General features: G+C 42.3%; 1 protein-coding gene across 5 annotated transcripts in view; it reads right to left on the bottom strand.

Annotated features, from left to right (window-relative positions):
• The window catches only part of LOC120990319, a 98,201-nt gene that overhangs the window by 25,949 nt on the left and 52,375 nt on the right, over positions 1–19,877 (bottom strand). For all 5 annotated transcript variants that reach the window (XM_040419056.1, XM_040419053.1, XM_040419054.1 and 2 more), the window contains exons 4-5: positions 14,741–14,826; positions 3,027–3,092 (exon numbers count right to left, since the gene is read on the bottom strand). In XM_040419056.1, the coding sequence (XP_040274990.1) occupies positions 3,027–3,092; positions 14,741–14,826 (152 nt within the window). The remainder of the gene's footprint in view (positions 1–3,026; positions 3,093–14,740; positions 14,827–19,877) is intronic.

The raw sequence follows: 19,877 nt of genomic DNA, 5'->3' as shown, positions 1-19,877 counted from the left end.
CCGGCATACCACATGTGCACGGCACAGCTGTGTAAAGCTGTTCTGCACCTCATTTGCCTGGGCGAACGGAGTCACAGGGGAGGAACTGCTCCGTGTCCTTCATCAAGAAATCAAATCCTGGCTTTCTCCTCGACAACTGAAAATCGGAACCATGGTGCTACCTCCACACTATGTCACCTTGCCACTTTGTGGTCTCCTGATGCTGCTGCCACCTGCACACTATGTCACCTTGCCACTCTGTGGTCTTCTCATGCTGCTGCCACCTCCACACTATGTCACCTTGCTACTCTGTGGTCTCCTCATGCTGCTGCCACCTCCACACTTGGTCACCTTGCCAGTCTATGTCCTCCTCATGCTGCTGCCACTTCCACACTATGTCATCCTGTCACTCTGTGGCCTCCTGATGCTGCTGCAACCTCCACACTATGTCACCTTGCCACTCTGTGGTCTCCTGATGCTGCTGCTGCCACCTCCACACTGCCATTGTGCCACTCTGTGGCCTCCTCCTGATGCTGCTGCTGCGCCACCTCCACCTCCACGTTCTATCATTGTGCCACTCTGTGGCCTCCTGATGCTGCCATCACCTCCACATTGTCATTGTGCCACTGTGGCCTCCTCCTGATGCTGCCGCCACCTACAGACTCTGTCATTGGGCCACTCTGTGGTCTCCTCATGCTGCTTCCACCTCACCACTATGTCATAGGGCCACTCTGTGTACTTCTCATGCTGTTGCCACCCTCCCCACTTCATGACTTGTCCACTATTTTGCCTTTCAGCCTGGCTGATATAATTTGTTTGACCCTTCTTCTTATCTGTCAGAAGGAAGGAAAAATGAGACGCACAACGGATCCTGTTTGTGTTGCAGCTGTAAAGCCTGTATGGTCCCATCAGAATTGGCTTGTGATTTGGTAGCCAAAAGCAGGAGTGGGTACAAAACAGAGAAGACATGCAAATATTTCATTCACGTGTCATCTTTGTTTTGGATCCACAGTTTTTTTGGGCATTAGCAATATGATGAATTACTGACTAAATGCTGACCAAGTGAAGACAGATGCTCATCAGACAGGATCTGTTTTTTAGGGGTTATTGTTCTGATGGATCAGAGAAAGGGCAAAATAATCAGTGACGTCAACACAAACTTACTGCTGACACCCTCTCCACTCTGTCGGGGGCTCTAATTGTATAAGCGTTTAATAGAACAGGTTTTGTAGACATCTATTTGGAATCAGCTGATGACAGTGTAAAAGGAGTCCGCTTCTTCTTGGTGCTAACATCGACCTGTAAGGCTGAGTTCATATTTGAGTTATTTGTTCAGTTTTGGCCCCGTGACTGCCCAAATAAGTGAAGTGTGCAGTGATTCTAAGAGCAACGCCTGTCATCTGCATGTCATACTGACTCACAGTATTTCACTACCACAGCAGACTCCCTATGTGTGTTACTGCAAGGCACAGTGTTCTACACCACTATAAAAGCTCTCTGCAGCCAGGAAATAGCCGTTTTTAACGTGATTCACCGCGAATAAATTTGGATCGTACCGAATAAAAAATAATAATAATTCGCTCATTCTATTAGGCACCCATAGGAATTTAAAAAACAACAGAGAGTCAGATCTCCCTGTCAAGCATCTTAGATGCTTCGGTCATTATTCACAGTGGCATATTAGGGATAAAATTGCCAGGATCAAAAGTAAATCTTGAGCCAAGATATTATGAATACATAGTCCACTTGGATTATACTGTGTAGGCACCATCTCTGATTCCTAGTTCTTCCTGAGCTATCTGACTAGCTGCAATGATATCTCTCATTACCTCACATTCTCACAGTATTGATGTGACTTAAGCTCTGGGGTGAGATAGAAAATGTATTATAAACTGCTGCAGCTTGTCTGTAATTGCCTCCCTTCTTCTCTCTTACTCAGCTTCTCTTCACTCCTCCACACACCCCTCTCCATAGACAGCATGTAATTAGATCTCACTCTTAGCTGACAGTCCAGTTTGTTTCCCATGACAGCGTTAACACAGAATTCAGAGTGAGTAAACAGTATAGGTGGAAGGGTGGGGAGGAAAGAAGCCTGATAAGTAGAGAAAGGTATATCCATATACAAACTTTTAAATCTGCCTGGTGACAGATTCACTTTAAATTAAATGTCATTTTGTCAATCTTTGCATACATTTTCAGTACAAACAAACATAAGAAATTTTGTAATATATCTTTCAAGACATATTATCACCTCACCGAGGAATCAGGTTACATGCTGTTTATACATTACATGGACTATAAAAAGGGTAGTCAGAGAAAAAAGCAGCCACAGAGGGAAAAAGAGGCAGAGAGATACACAGAAATGGTGCTGTTAAGTTTTCTATCACACCCCAGTGCTGGATTCATAGCTACTGAACTCATTAGCTAGTATAATGTCCTCCATTCTGCACTTTTGACATGTGGTAGCTGGCCACCAGAACCTATAAGCTGTATTAAGAGATACATAGGTACTTTCTAGAGAAAGTATATAGGGCACATTCCAGCAAAGGTACATGAGTAAGAAGGTCTCTAGTTTATCTAGTCCCTGTGAAAGTTTACTGTGTTGTCTGGACTATTGTGCCTAACCTCTGCCTGTTTTCCATGTTAAACCTGTTACACCCACCCTGACTTCTGTCTCTTCATAGTACTAAATTTGTGTCACCTGCCCTGACCCATTACCTGTATAGCGGATTGAACACTGCCTGCCCTAAACTCAGCTTGTCCACTAAGCATGATTTCTACTGTCCCTTTGGTACCTCAAACAGGTGACACTGAAAGGAGATTACTTCAAAAAGCAGCTTCCTGTTGATTCCCCTGCAGCAATGTCCAGAGCCCTATATAGAATAGGAATAAAAGGGTGAAAAACAGGCGTCCATTAAGATAACACCCTGAGGAGCAGTCTAAGCCAAAGCTTGTCAGTGACATAGCAGATCCACACCCGCTGCTTTACACAGGTCTGATTTTTTCCATGTTTGATGTTTAATACAGATTATTGGCTGATTACTTACTGCTTCTGGCAAATCTTCAAAATGTTCCTCTTTCACAGTTTTAACAGTCGGGTTTCCTGTAATCTCCTATAAAGAAACCATTGTTAGTTATGATTAGAAATGGTTATTTAGTAGAGATGAACGAATGAATTCTAATAAATTAGACTTTGCCCCGAATTTCTCAAAGTTTGGATTCTGAATTTGATCTTACATTTTTGAAAACAAAATCAGATTTGAACTGTAATCTCATTAGGTAGGAATGTGTAGTAGAAATTGAGGCACTCAGATTATTCAGCTTTGCATTTTTAGAAAAAGTTTATTGATACAATGGTTTCATACTCCAGTTGCCCAATTCTTACATCAAACTCAAATAGAGAAAATGACCGAACGTTTTGGTCCCAACAGACCTTCCTCAGCGGTCAATTTATCTGTAATTAAATGATACATAGGACATATCGTCATTGTCAACTGGTGTTAGGACAAAAACAGAGGAGAAAAGAAAAGAAAATCTAGCTATAACACACAGAAAGGTCAGGTAATGGATATCGGGCGGCACAAAAATTTACATGATTAAAGGTGGTTGTAGACAATAATTAGAAGTTAGATACCTGTAAGGGGTGACGTCCGGGATGCAAGCGTGTGTTCCACTGAAGCGTCATGTGAGCGGAAGCAGCCTGAGCCTGCGTTCCACCAGCAGAATCAATTGCAAAATATGAAGGATGTGATAAATAATGTTGTGATTATGTGTCCGCATGTTGGGCTAAATATAAGACAAAATAGTGAGGAAATGGTCATCAATGATAGTGTGAAAATGCCCGGTATCAACTAAAAAATATATTAAAATCCGGGAAAAACAATGCACTGTTGGGAAGATTATTAAAAGCAAAATCACGTAACGTGGGAGAGATATAGGTATTGAAGGACAAGGGAGGAAGGTGGGAAAAAGGGGAGGGGAGGGGGAGGAAGGAAAAGGGAAGAAGGGAAAAAAGGAAAGAAGGGAGGAAGGAAAAGGGAGGAATGGAAAAGGGAAGAAGGGAAAAAGGGGGGGGGGGGGGAAGAGGTTGTTTTCTCACCCTCACCAGTTATAGTTAAAGAATCAGTGGGTCTGTGAAAAAACAAGATAGTGTTAGACCTGTGGGGATTTGCTCTGGTAGACAGGTTAGCGGACGCAGTATAGAGACAAGGAACCAGGTTGTAAATCAAATTCAGTGTTTTATTCACACAGCAAAACATAACAGTCTTGGTGCTTGTTCACTCACAGCAAAAACAAAACAATGTTCACCTGGAATCCTAGGTGTCGGTTCACACCTGGCTGAATGCTCAGCCACAGAATAGTTCACTGGCAGGCTTCCTGAACGCCTGTTTGCAGTCTTCAAACTAAAGGAGTCCCCAGTTTCACTGTCAGATGGAGGAAAATCCACACCACCTGGTAGTGCTGACTGCCGGCCACCGTGGATAGAGGCACTAGGGCGGTAGGATAGTCCTTTAAGTCTCCATGGATGCTCACGATGCCGACTTTTCGGCCAGTATACTGGGCGGGCCTTACCAGGGCAGCTCTTACCAGGGACACCAGGCTCCCTGAGTTCAACAGCGCCACCGCCAGGATATCTCCCACTTGCACCTGTCACAGGTGACTATTGTCTTGGGGGTACTGGTTGCACACAGCCTCCTGGCACACATCGAGGGCCGGTAGCCATAGTTAGTATCCATAGGTTCCCCCTGATGGGGACAGTCGGCCCTTATGTGACCAGGCTCTTGACACCGCCAAAAGACCATTGGAGCTGGATCTGCAGGGAGTACACCCCAAGTGGACCTTGCTAGCACCAGCCATCTGGTCGAGGGTGGAGATTTCCGGGGTTTAACTGGCCCCCTCATAACAGAACCCCTCTGTAGATTTCTGTTGGCTTTATAGCGCTCCACCAGGTCCACCATCTCTAGGGCATTACCAGGAGACACCTGGCCGATCCAGTGCTGGAGAGGGTATGGCAAAGCCCTCCAGAACACATCAGCCAACAGACGGTCCAGCATAGCAGTGGGACTCAGTACTTCAGGCTGCAGCCTTTTTTGCAACCGATGTAGCAGATCATAATACTGCGGTCTGGCGGGTTCAGCCGGGTTAAATTCCCACTGATGCACCCGCTGGGCCCAGAACATTCACCCCCAGTCTGGCCAGAATCTCACCCTTTACGGTCAGGTAGTCGGCCGCTTGACCATCTGGTGAGTCAAAAAAGATCTGCTGGGGTCCAGACGCCAGGAACGGAGCGACGACCTCAGCCCATTGGGTTTGGGGTAACTTCTTCCACCTTTTCGATTACTACCGCCAGATAGGTCTCAACATCGTCCAAGGGGGTCATCTTAGGGATCGCCGCACGGACAGCTTTCCGGGCATTGTGGACGTTCTGGGACGCTATTGGCCCCTTGTAACGCCATCACATGCTGTAATATCAGCTGGTTGGTTTCCTGCTGCTTCTTGTTAGCCTCCTGCTGCTGCAAGTTAGCCTCCATGAGGGCTTTCACGACCGCCTCCATTTTGTCAGGGGACACGGGTCGTAACCTTGCCGGCTTGATATAGGACATACACCCGTGCCCGGAAAAACCCAAAATCTTTTTCGGCTTTTAGGCCAGCCTCACTGCGTGTGCACGCATCCTCAGCCAATTGTGGGGATTTGCTCTGGTAGACAGGTTAGCGGACGCAGTATAGAGGCATGGAACCAGGTTGTAAATCAACTTCAGCGTTTTATTCACACTCAGCAAAACATAACAGTCTTGGTGCTTGTTCACTCACAGCAAAAACAAAACAATGTTCACCTGGAATCCTAGATGTCGGTTCACACCTGGCTGAATGCTCAGCCACAGAATAGTTCACTGGCAGGCTTCCAGGCGGCCTGCATGCATGTTTGCAGTCTTCAGCCTAGAGGACTCCACAGCTTCACTGTCAGATGGAGGAAAATCCACACTACCTGATGGTGCTGACTTCTTTTATAAGCCTGCCAAGTCCTGGCCTGGAACGTGGGGAGTAGCCACCCACCCAGCACTTTGGCTACTCCCAGTAAGAGCCGTCCCGGATCAGCTTTACAGCCATGCTAAACAGCTGAAGTATCAGTGCAATCTGCAATAATGTCACTTCAGGAAAAAGAAAAACAGCTCTTGCCTCACCGAGGCCAGGAACCTCCGTGACACGTACCGACCATTAATAATGGCCTCTTGTTCCTTCCTACAGACCCTATAAACATCATGTATACCCATACAAAGCATATCAAACATTGATACAGAAATCACATTCGCAATTCAGACTGTGCGGCAAAAGTTTTCCCAGTTTGTGGATTCAAAAGGCCTCTCTTTGTTTTAAGAGGAGTATCCGGTTACCCCCTCTTCTGGGTGAATCAACCTGTTCCAAAATTTGATATCGTAGTTGGGAGACTTGGTGCTTTTTTACAGAGAAATTATGTGTGATAGGTAGCAGAGTGTGGCCCAGTCTAATGGTTGACTTGTGTTTACTTATTCGGTCTCTAATATGTTGTGTTGTTTAACCGACATACGCAAGACCGCACAGACATTTTAATAAATAAACCACAAAACTGAAATCACAAGTGAAGAATCCTCTGATTGGAAAAGCTTGTCCCGTACATGGATGTGTAGCATATTCTCCCTTAATCACGCTTGAACATTGGGCGCAATGTAAGCATGGATATGTTCCCTGTTGTTGACTATGTAAGAATGACTGTATTGGTATCCTGGTAAAGCTACCAACATCGACCTTAACCAACTTATCCCTGATATTGGGTGATCTCTTTTACCAGGTTAGCAAGGGCTGATGGAACTATTTTACATCAGGATAGGCTTTAGCTAGTAATGACCAATGTTTCCTTAAGACTTGTTGTATTTTGGGTATTAAGGGATGATATGTGGTAACACAAGTTATTCTGTTGCGGTTATCTTGTGAAGTCTGAGGTGGCAAAGAAGTTTTTTCCAAGTCATTTAAAGCATTGTTCAGAATAGCTTGTGGATACCCCCAACTTTTTGGTCATGTTGTGAAGTCTCAAGGTCTTGGTAGTATCATCAGTGACAATGCGGTCTACCCGTGTGTATTGTGAAGAGGTAGAGATTTTTTAGTGGCTCTGGGGTGACCGCTATTATAATGAAGGAGACTATTGCGATTGGTGGGTTTGTTTTTCACAGAACCGCTGATTCTTTAACTACAACTGGGTGAGAAAACACCCCCTCCCTTCCCCTTTATCCTTTTTGCCCCCTCGTCCACCCCCCCTTTTTTCCCTTCTTCCCTTCTTCCCTTTTCCCTCCTTCCTCTCTTGTCCTTCAATACTTATAGCTCTCCTAAATTACGTGATATAGCTTTAATAATCTTCCCAACAGTGCATTGTTTTTCCCTGATTTTAACATATTTTTTTGTCGATACCGGGCATTTTCACGCTATCATTGATGACAGTTTCCTCACTATTTTGTCTTATATTCAGCCCAACATGCGGACACATCCATAATCACGACATTATCAAATCCTTAATATTTTGCAATTGATTCTGCTGGTGGAATGCAGGCTCGGGCTGCTTCCGCTCACATGACGCTTCAGTGGAACACACGCTTGCGTCCCGGACATCACGTGAGGCCCGATCACGTGACCGGAACTACATCCGGCCCATACACTATAGATAGCGGCAAGCACGTGGCAACGCAGCACATCCAGCGCCCTGCCATTCTCCCCATATGCCTTACAGGTATCTAACTTCTTTTTCTTCCAGGATTACTTTTTTTGTCTCAAGAATTTTGGCGTACCTTGCAATATGAATTACTGAAGAGCTACTTATTTATTGAATTGTATATTGTGATAGACTAAACTATTAATTCCCTCAATATATATTCATAAAATCATGTTTATGACCACCTATGATGTACATGCCTTTTGAATCATGGGAATCGCAACTTACCAGATATTATGGTCTACAACCACCTTTAATCATGTATCATTTTGTACCATCCGATATCCATTACCTGACTTTTCTGTGTGTTATATATAGCTAGATTTTCTTTCCTTTTCTCCTGTGTTCTCTCTTTTTGTCCTAACACCAGTTGACAATGACGATATGTCCTATGTATCATTTAATTACAGATAAATTGACCTCTGAGGAAGGTCTGTTGGGACCGAAACGTTCGGTCATTTTCTCTATTTGAGTTTGATGTAAGAATTGGGCAACTGGAGTATGAAACCATTGTATCAATAAACTTTTTCAAAAAATGCAAAGCTGAATAATCTGGGTGCCTCAATTTCTACTACATGTATCGTGGCTAACCGAGCCCTTGTTGGCACCAGAAAAACCTCCAGAGTGTGTTTCTCCTTTTTTTCTACAATAGATAGGAACGGACATGGACAGTGAGCTCTAACTAGAACCCCACCTGCTTACCCTGCCTACTTGCAGTGCAAGCGCTAAATAGCAAGTCCACAACTGGTCGACGTTCCCTACTCTGCTGAGGTGCAAGACAAACAACACCAAGGGACAAAAACAAGATTTGTACTGAAATGGGTCAGAACCAGGAGGAAAACAACAAACCAAATCGAGAGACAGAGAAAGAAATAGAATAGAAATAGTACCACCCACCAAGAGGTCCCTTCAAGGCCTCTCAACTAAGAAAGACAATTCTCTGTGCTTGGTCCTGTTACAGAGGCTCTGTCCCCATGATGAAATCTATTAAATCAGACGTACTGGCTGGTATGGCTCATTATGCAGATTTAAAATGATACCTTTCTTTTGCCTGTATGATAAATAGCTGCAGAGATATCTGTATTTGTATTAATAGGCAAATGAGAAGTTTGAGCACCAGGAGGCAGGGATGAATCCTTTGAGCACTGCTTTGTAACACTTCCTGTGCTCTGCACACTCCCACCTCCCCTTGATTGATAGAGCTAGACAGCAGGCGGAGGGCAGAGTTATATCCTAGAGCTGTGTGCTAGCATGTAAATATCATATACACTATGGGGGAGATTTATCAAACTGGTGTAAAGTAGAACTGGCTTGGTTGCCCATATCAACCAATCAGATTCCACCTTTCATTTTTCACAGCAAATTTTGAAAATGAAAGGTGGAATCTGATTGGTTGCTATGGGCAACTAAGCCAGTTCTACTTTACACCATTTTGATAAATAAATCTCCCCCTATGTACTATAGCTTCACCACACTAAGATATGCTCAGAAATATAATCTACATATTACTGCTTTATTCACGGGCAAAATATATGATTATAAAGACAGCAGTAATAGAAAAACCTATTTCTCTGTGTGGTAAAACATAGCTTAGTAGTTAAGTAATTGGGTTTGCATAAAGGAGTAATATGTATATTAGCTTTCTGAGCAGATCTCAGTGTGGTGAAGCTATAGTACATAGTGTATAGAATATGTACATGCTAGGACAAATCTTCGCCCTCAGCCTACTGTTTATCTCTGTCAATCAAGGAAAGCAGGTAGTGTGCAGAGCACAGGGGGTGTTACAAAGCAGTGCTCAAAGAATTCAGCCCCACCTCTTAATGCTCGAACTTCTCATTTGCATATGAATAAAATGCAGATATCTTTGTAGCTGTTTATCGTACAGACAAAAGAAAGGTATCATTTTAATCAGCAAGTAGAGCCCTACCAGACACTATGTCTTGTTTAATAGGGTTATTCCTGGTGCCAGAACCTCTTTAACCCCTTAAGGACTCAGCCCTATTTCACCTTAAGGACCAGGCCATTTTTTGAAAATCTGACCAGTGTCACTTTAAGTGCTGATAACTTTAAAACGCTTTGACTTATCCAGGCCATTCTGAGATTGTTTTTTCGTCACATATTGTACTTCATGACACTGGTAAAATGAAGTAAAAAAATAATAATTTTTATTTATAAAAAAAATACCAAATTTACCAAAAGTTTGTAAAAAATTGCAAATTTCTAAGTTTCAATTTCTCTACTTCTATAATACATAGTAATACCTCCAAAAATAGTTATTACTTTACATTCCCCATATGTCTACTTCATGTTTGGATCATTTTGGGAATGATATTTTATTTTTTGGGGATGTTGCAAGGCTTAGAAGTTTAGAAGCAAATCTTGAAATTTTTCTGAAATTTTCAAAAACCCAATTTCTAGGGACCAGTTCAGGTCTGAAGTCACTTTGTGAGGCTTACATAATAGACACCACCCAAAAATGACCACATTCTATAAACTACACCCCTCAAGGTATTCAAAACTGATTTTGCAAACTTTGTTAACCCTTTAGATGTTCCACAAGAATTAATGGAAAATAGAGATACAATTTCAAAATTTCACTTTTCTGGCAGATTTTCCATTTTAATAATTTTTTTCCAGTTACAAAGCAAGGGTTAACAGCCAAACAAAACTCAATATTTATAGCCCTGATTCTGTAGTTTACAGAAACACCCCATATGTGGTCGTAAACGGCTGTACGGGCACACGGCAGGGCGCAGAAGGAAAGGAATGCCATACGGTTTTTGGAAGGCAGGTTCGCTGGACTATTTTTTTTTACACCATGTCCCATTTGAAGCCCCCTGATGCACCCCTAGAGTAGAAACTCCAAAAAAGTGGCCCCATTTTAGAAACTACGGGATAGGGTGGCAGAATTGTTGGTACTAGTTTAGGGTACATATGATTTTTGGTTGCTCTATATTACACTTTTTGTGAGGCAAGATAACAAGAAATAGCTGTTTTGGCACCGTTTTTATTTTTTGTTATTTACAACATTCATCTTACAGGTTAGATCATGTGATATTTTTATAGACCAGGTTGTCACGGATGCAGCGATACCTAATATGTATACTTTTTTTTATTTATTTAAGTTTTACACAATGATTTCATTTTTGAAGCAAAAAAAATCATGTTTTAGTGTTTCGATAGTCTGAGAGCCATAATTTTTTCAGTTTTTGGGTGATTACCTTGGGTAGGGTATGATTTTTGCGGAATGAGATGATGGTTTTATTGGCACTATTTTGGGGTGCGTGTGACTTTTTGATCGTTTGCTATTACACTTTTTGTGATGTAAGGTGACAAAAAATGATTTATTTAGCACAGTTTTTATTTGAAATTTTTTACGGTGTTCATCTGAGGGGTTAGGTCATGTGATATTTTTATATAGCCGGTCGATACGGACGCCGCGATACCTAATATGTATACTTTTTTTTTATTTATGTAAGTTTTACACAATAATATAATTTTTTAAACAAAAAAATAAATCATGTTTTAGTGTCTCCATATTATGAGAGCCATAGTTTTTTCAGTTTTTGGGCGATTATCTTAGGTAGGGTCTCATTTTTTGCGGGATGAGATGACTGTTTGATTTTGGGGTGCATATGACTTTTTGATCGCTTGCTATTACACTTTTTGTAATGTAAGGTGACAAAAAATTGTTTATTTAGCACAATGTTTTTTTTTTTCCTTTTACGGTGTTCATCTGAGAGGTTAGGTCATGTGATATTTGCCGGTCTATACAAACGCGTGATATTTGCCGGTCTATACAAACGCGGCGATACAAAATATGTATACTTTATGTAAGTTTTACACAATAACAGCTTTTTTCAAAACAAAAAAATTATGTTTTAGTGTCTCCATATTCTGAGCCATAGTTTTTTTATTTTTTGGGCGATTGTCTCAGGAAGGGGCTCATTTTTTGCGGCATGAGGTGACGGTTAGATTGGTACTATTTTGGTGGGCAAACACCTTTTTGATCGCTTGATCACTTTTTGTGATGTAAGGTGACAAAAAAATGGTTTATTTAGCACAGTTTCTATTTTTTATTTTTTACGGTGTTCATCTGAGGGGTTAGGTCATGTGATATATTTATAGAGCCGGTCTATACGGACGCGGAGATACCTAATATGTATACCTTTTTTTTTTTCCCCCTATACTTTACCAATTTTTTTTAACTTTATTTGTGGAAAATTACGTTTTGGTTTATTTTTACTTGAAACTTAATTTTTTGGGGGGAAAACTTTATTTTTTCAACTTTTTTTTTCACTTTATTTTTTGTCCGACTTTGGGACTTGAACTTTTCGGGGTATATTCCTTTACAATGCATTCCAATACTTCTGTATTGGAATGCATTGGCTGTATGAGAAATACTGTGTGTATTACTCATACAGCTACCGGGGCCTGTGAGATCCAGGGGGCTGGATCTCACAGGCTCTTCACCGGAAGGCAGCACAGATGTCTCAGGAAGGCATCGCGCTGCCTTCCATGCCATCGGGTCCCCCCCACAGCCCCATGGGGACCCGATGGCACCACCGCCGCACCAGGTAAAAGCCGCAAACCGCAGGTCTGAATTGACCTGTGGTTTGCGGCGATCGCCGACACAGGGGGGTCACTGGACCCCCCCGCGCATTTAGCCGAGGTGCCTGCTCAATGATTTGAGCAGGCACCTTGTTCCGATCACAGCCCGCCTGACGGCGGTAATCGGAACAACACATGACGTACCGGTACGTCATGTGTCCGTATGGGGTTAAGGGCTTTTGTGCTGTAAAGGCTAGTTGAAGGTTTTAAGTTGGGTTCACTATTCGCTTAGATATGTTAGGAAGTCTGTTTAAAAGGCTCAACAATGGCAGGATGACTATGCTATAACTGTGTAGCTGTGAAACTTAGCTTTTTTTTAATGCTCTTTTTTAATCTCTCTTGATTTACTCAAAGCTAATTACAACTGTTCAATCAGTGCCTTTTTATAATATGATTTTCCCCTGGTAGTGGTAGCCTCAAACTGTCTTGTCAAGGATTTTTCATAAACCTTTTTTTCTCTATTACCATGCTCATGTCCTCACATAATGCTTTTCTGGAAAAGAGACATGCAAGCCAGTCTCCTTTCCAAAAAAAGTAAAACTGAGTGTCTCATACCAGGAACCCAGCTTTTTTCAGGTAAGTTCCCTTTAATAGTTGGCTTCCTGAAAGGCATTGGTTTGAGTTCTATTTCCCTTTAATGGAGAGCACTGAAGAGTATGCATGAGGAGTATTGTAAGCCAGTCAATTCTCTGGGTTTCTGGTAAAAAAAATATATGAAAATTAGCTTATACATGCTGGTATCATATAGCCTTAGTTGTCTTTTCCTTTTTAAAGAAACGCTGATTTGAATATCTTTCCCAGAAAACCAGAGAAGCATTGCCTGGCCCACAATACTCCATACATATACATAAGTGTTTCCATAATGAGACAGAGTACCACCAAAACAGATACATTATCAATAAACCCAGAGTAGCATACTAGACTCGCTGTCTCACTCCATCCGAAAAAAATAAAATAAAAATCTGTAGTCTTGAGATCAGAGAGTGTGATATACCAAATTTCATGCAATTGGAACAGAATTGATTCAGGTTCAAATTGAATTTTTTGAAAAATTCAGCTAATTGGACCTAAAATTAATTCAAGAAATTATTTCATCCCTATTGTTCAGTCTTCCGTGTCTGCATCCACACTACAGGTAGTGTACCAGTTTTTATTTTATAACCAATTTTATTTTCTGGTTAATCAATGTACTGTAAAAAACCCTGATAATTCTAACATTTTTAGATCTGATTGCTGTTTCCCCTACATGGCTTGTGGCAAACTGAAAATGGGACTTCTTATGGCTTACTTTAAAAAATACAATGCTTTCTTGCTACTCTTTCATAAAGGCTAGATCTGTGGAGTTAACGACTAATAATTGTAGTGTCTTGCACAAAATGGGTGTTTTTTTAAAACCACAATATAACAGCAGTATTTAAAGGCTGTATTGGACCGTCACAAATGCAGCAAAGGCCACAAATGTAGGATCTTGCACAAAATGGGTGTTTTTTTAAAACCAGAATATAACAGCAGTATGTAACGCTTGTATTGGACTGTCAGAAATGCAGCAAAGGCCGCAAAGGTACTTTATGGAAAAAAAAAAAATATGATTTTTTCACCCAAAGTTAAACAGATGGATTTACAGATTTTATTTCACTATCAGATTTGCAGTGCAGGCCGCAAAAATACTTTATGGAAAAAAATATATGATTTTTTTACCCACAATTAAACAATTAAACAGATGGATTTAACAGATTTTCTTTCACTATCACAAATGCAGTGCAGGGCGAAAATGATCTTTTTAGGCTTCGTTCACATCACCGTTCAGCCTTTCCGTTCTCCTGCTCCGTTTAGGAGCAGGAGAACGGAAAGGACGGAAAAGACACATAACTGACGCCAAACTGAGTCAAACGGAGCGTTTGGACCCCATAGACTATAATGGGGTCCGTTATGTTTCCGCTCAGAAGATGATTTTGAAGCGGAGACAAAAGTTGTTCATGCAGGACTATTGTCTCCGCTTCAAAATCATCTTCTGATCGGAAACATAACGGACCCCATTATAGTCTAGGGGGCCTAAGGGCTCCGTTTGGCTCAGTTTGGCGTCAGTTATGTGCCTTATGAGAGGCTTCCGGACTAAAAGTACTGCATGTCTGACTTTTTAGTCCGGCGGCCTCTCACCGCAAACTACCGTGCTGCGCCGGAGCTCCGCTACCGCCCCCATTATAGTCAATGGAGACGGAGCGGCGGTCCGGCGGCACAGCATAATAGCGGCAGGATGGATCCGACAGGGTGAACAGCCTGTCGGATCCATCCTGCCGCTAGTGTGAAAGTAGCCTTAGCCTGTTCCTAAAATAAGATAATATTTGAGGTGTGAAATTACCAATTACCTTATTTATTTTCATGCCAAAAATATATGTTTAAATAAAAAGTTACCTTTGGCAGCTTTATTTTTCTATTTGGCCTGTAACTTTCAGAAGTCAGTAGAAGAAGCAGGTTTAGCAGGAAGCTTTTTCCTATAGCTGTTATTTTGGGGAGAAAATATATATTAAGGCTAATATATAATCAATGTTTTAATATATCATATATTGTAAAGTAAAAAAAATCACAAACTGTATTTATCTAGTCTCATATTATGTGTACATTTTATTTTAAAAGTCTTATGTACCCCAAAATTGCACAAATATAAACTACAAATCATTCTGCAAGAAACAAGATCTCACACAGATTTGTAAAAAAAAAAAAAAAGTTATTGCCGAAGTTCTCAAAAATTAGATTTGCTGCTTCGCCGAATTTGCTTTGTGATGAATTACTTCATCACGAAGAACATTTCTTTGTAAGTAGTGGGTACAATGACGGGGAACAGCGATTGCGCCACTCCCAGTCATGGATGAGATAAGTCTGATTTTCAAATTTTTTTTTAACGATATTGCAGGGAATACCACAAACCATGATATACTTCGGCTTTGCAGCAAATTTAATTCTTCCTGAAATTCGGTCAAATTCCACTTCGTCACCTTCGATTCGCTCAACACTAGTCTTTGGATGCAACAATGTAAAAACTATTTCTATCTTTAACCCTTTCAAGCAAAGAGTTTTTTTTGTTTTTTTTTTGTTTTTTTTTTGCATTTTCATTTTGTGACTCCTGCCTTCCCAGAACCATAACTTTTTTATTTGTCTGTTCACATAGCCATATGAGGGCTTGATTTCTGCGGGACAAGTTGTACTTTCTAATGCCACCTTTAATATTTAATATTGCATAGGATGTAGTGGGAAAAAAATTCCAAATGAGGTGAAATTGCAAAAAAAAAGCAATTCCACCACAGTTTTACGGGTTTTTTATTTACGACGTTCGATGTACGATAAAACTGACTGGTTACTTTCATTCTACAGGTCAGTACAAATCCGGCGATACCTTATATGTATAGTTTTTCTTGCATTTTGCTAGTGATAAAAAAAATTAAAAAGTGGGAAAAAAAATCAGTTTTTTTTTTTGTCGCCATATTTTGACCCCTATAACTTTGTTATTATGTGTACGGAGCTGTATAGGGGCTCATTTTTTGCGGGGCGATCTGAAATTTTTATTCATACCATTCTGGGGTGTGTATGACGTTTTGACCACTTTTTATAAAAAAAATTGTAGAAAATTAAGCTATTTGGACGCTTTTTTCCATTTTGCTGTTTGCCATATGGGGAATATATTTTTATATTTTTATACTTTGGGTGTTTTCGCACATCGCGACACCCATGATGTGTATTTTTTTTTTTTTTTTTTTTTTTTTTTTTTTTGGGAAGGGGGGCTATTGGAATTTTTGTTTTTTTTATTTTATTTTTAATTTTTTAAAACTATATATTTTTTTACACTTTTTACAGTTCCCATAGGAAACTATAACATACAATCATTAGATTGCTATTCTCATAGACTCCAATGCACTAGCATTGAAGTCTATGATAATTTTACTACTTTCCTATGGAGCCCTACTACAGGCAAGGGCTCTATAGGAAATACTGTGCAGCAGCCTCCTGTCGTTCACAAAGACAGGGGCTGCTGCACACAAGCTCCGACTCCTCCGATCACCGGGCAGGGAAGCCGGAGCACCACCAGAAGCTCTCGCTTTTGGTTTTCAGCACGCTCAGATGCTGTGGTTAGGATTGACCATGGCATCTGAGGGGTTAAATGTCCACGATCAGCATTACTGCCGGTTGCAGACATGAGCCACGGGTGTCTGCTATAAGAAGCAGGCGGCCACCCGCGGCAATGGCACCCAGGAGTGGGCGCCATATTTATTTACATGTACGTCATTGGGCGTGAAGGGGTTAAGAAAGCAGTTTTAACCTCTTCAGGACACATGACATACCGATACGGCATGTTGTCCTGGTACTTAAGGATACATGACGTACCAGTACGTCATGTCTAGTTCCGATCACCGCTGCCTGGCAGGCGGTGATCGGAACCCGGTGCCTGCTCAAATCATTGAGCAGGCACCTTGGCTAGATGCGCTGGGGGGTCCTGTGAGCCCCCCATGTCGGCGACCGCAGAAAACCGCAGGTCAATTCAGAGGACCCGATAACCCGGAACAGGATGGTGATCGGTGGTGTGATTTTACCCCACCAATCACCATCCTGCGATCCTGAGAGGTGACGGTGACATCACCTCTCAGGATCGTCTCTGATTGGTAAGTGGGCGGGCCGGCGGGAGATTCAAATCAAAGCAGCGCTCCTCTCCTCCTCCTTGTGTGTCCGGAGCCCGAGGAGAGAGGAGCGCTGCCTGCACGTGTGGAGCATCACCCCACCTGTGCCCCAGCACCCATCCTTGCCCCCCAGGAACCGATCTGTGCCCCAGCACCCCCCATCTGATCAGCAGTTAATTAGGGAAAGTCTAGGGAAAGGTTAGGCTAGGCAGGGAAAATAAAGGGAAAGTTAGTGTGAAAAAAGTTTTATGCATCACCCTAAGTAGGGTGTCTGGGGTCCACAGCACAGCTGTGTGACCCTAGACCCCACAGGGGTGCTGCTGATTGCCCCCCCCAACTTTTTTGGGGCGTAAGCAGTTTTTTTTTTTGTGCATCCGGCCACTGTTAGCGCATCGCACACCCCACCGCTGATCAACTTCCGACGGTTGATCAGCAGTTTTGAATTTTTTTTATACTTTTTTTTCATATTTTTTCCACTTTTTTTTGTTATATATATATTTTTTCTGTTAGGCTTAGGGTGAGTACGTGAACACCCGTGCCCCACACACACGCACACCAAATAAAGATTTACATGCACGCACATACACACGCAGACACACACTCCCCTATGGCCCGCCGGATGTTCTCGGCTGAGGAGGCATACGCCCAGCTTGCCTCCGAGTCCGAGAGTCCCAGTGAGGACAAGGATGACCCCACTTTCCTGTCGTCATCCGCGTCCTCCTCATCATCTAGCGATGATGATGAGCCCCCAAGGAGCAAGGGGACCGCCATGTTAGGGACCCTGTGACCCACCCTAGTACGAGCAGCTCTGGGGCTCGTACTAGTTTTCTGGCGCACCAGTTAAATCCACCGTGCTGCATATGGGCCTAGTCAGGAAACCTAGTGTCAGGCATTACTGGAGTGGGGACGTCCTCTTCCAGACCCCACTTTACAATACGGCCATGACACGCTCCCGGTTTGAAGCCATCCGGAAATGCCTGCATTATTCAGATAATGCAGCATGTCCCCCCCGAGGTGATCTTGCCTATGACCGTCTGTATAAGATATGGCCGGTCATCGATCACTTTGGGGCCAAATTTGTACAGGCCTATGTACAGTCGTGGCCAAAAGTTTTGAGAATTACATAAATATTGGAAATGGGAAAAGTTGCTGCTTAAGTTTTTATAATAGCAATTTGCATATACTTCAGAATGTTCTGAAGAGTGGTTAGATGAATTGCATAGTCCTTCTTTGCCATGAAAATTAACTTAATCTCAAAAAAACCTTTCCACTGCATTTCATTGCTGTCATTAAAGGACCTGCTGAGATCATTTCAGTAATCGTCTTGTTAACTCAGGTGAGAATGTTGACGAGCACAAGGCTGGAGATCATTATGTCAGGCTGATAGGGTTAAAATGGCAGACTTGACATGTTAAAAGGAGGGTGATACTTGAAATCATTGTTCTTCCATTGTTAACCAATGTTGACCTGCAAAGAAACGCGTGCAGCCATCATTGCGTTGCATAAAAATTGCTTCACAGGCAAGGATATTGTGGCTACTAAGATTGCACCTCAATCAACAATTTATAGGATCATCAAGAACTTCAAGGAAAGAGGTTCAATTCTTGTTAAGAAGGCTTCAGGGCGTCCAAGATAGTCCAGCAAGCGCCAGGATCGTCTCCTAAAGAGGATTCAGCTGCGGGATCGGAGTGCCACCAGTGCAGAGCTTGCTCAGGAATGGCAGAAGGCAGGTGTGAGCGCATCTGCACGCACAGTGAGGCAAAGACTTTTGGAAGATGGCCTGGTGTCAAGAAGGCCAGCAAAGAAGCCACTTCTCTCCAAAAGAAACATCAGGGACAGATTGATCTTCTGCAGAAAGTATGGTGAATGGACTGCTGAGGACTGGGGGAAAGTCATATTCTCTGATGAAGCCTCTTTCCGATTGTTTGGGGCATCTGGAAAAAGGCTTGTCTGGAGAAGAAAAGGTGAGCGCTACCATCAGTCCTGTGTCATGCCAACAGTAAAGCATCCTGAGACCATTCATGTGTGGGGTTGCTTCTCATCCAAGGGAGTGGGCTCACTCACAATTTTGCTCAAAAACACAGCCATGAATAAAGAATGGTACCAAAACACCCTCCAACAGCAACTTCTTCCAACAATCCAACAACAGTTTGGTGAAGAACAATGCATTTTCCAGCACGATGGAGCACCGTGCCATAAGGCAAAAGTGATAACTAAGTGGCTCGGGTACCAAAACTTTGACATTTTGGGTCCATGGCCTGGAAACTCCCCAGATCTTAATCCCATTGAGAACTTGTGGTCAATCCTCAAGAGGCGGGTGGACAAACAAAAACCCACTAATTCTGACAAACTCCAAGAAGTGATTATGAAAGAATGGGTTGCTATCAGTCAGGAATTAGCCCAGAAGTTGATTGAGAGCATGCCCAGTCGAATTGCAGAGGTCCTGAAAAAGAAGGGCCAACACTGCAAATACTGACTCTTTGCATAAATGTCATGTAATTGTCGATAAAAGCCTTTGAAACGTATGAAGTGCGTGTAATTATATTTCACTATATCACAGAAACAACTGAAACAAAGATCTAAAAAGCAGTTTAGCAGCAAACTTTGTGAAAACTAATATTTGTGTCATTCTCAAAACTTTTGGCCACGACTGTACCTGGAAGGGAGGTCGCGGTTGATGAGTCTCTCATTGCTTTCAAGGGGAGACTCATTTTCCGCCAGTATGTTCCCTCAAAGCGGGCGATGTATGGCGTGAAGCTGTACAAACTTTGTGAGAGTACCTCAGGGTACATTTACAAGTTTCGTGTGTACGAGGGGCGAGATTCCCGTATTCAACCCCCAGAATGTCCCCCCACTCTGGGTGTTAGCGGGAAGCTTGTGCG

This window comes from Bufo bufo, chromosome 2 (assembly GCF_905171765.1).
Source record: "Bufo bufo chromosome 2, aBufBuf1.1, whole genome shotgun sequence".
NCBI lineage: Eukaryota > Metazoa > Chordata > Amphibia > Anura > Bufonidae > Bufo > Bufo bufo.
The sequence above is the reverse complement of the archived record's forward strand: the minus strand, read 5'-3'. Positions and strand labels throughout refer to the sequence as shown.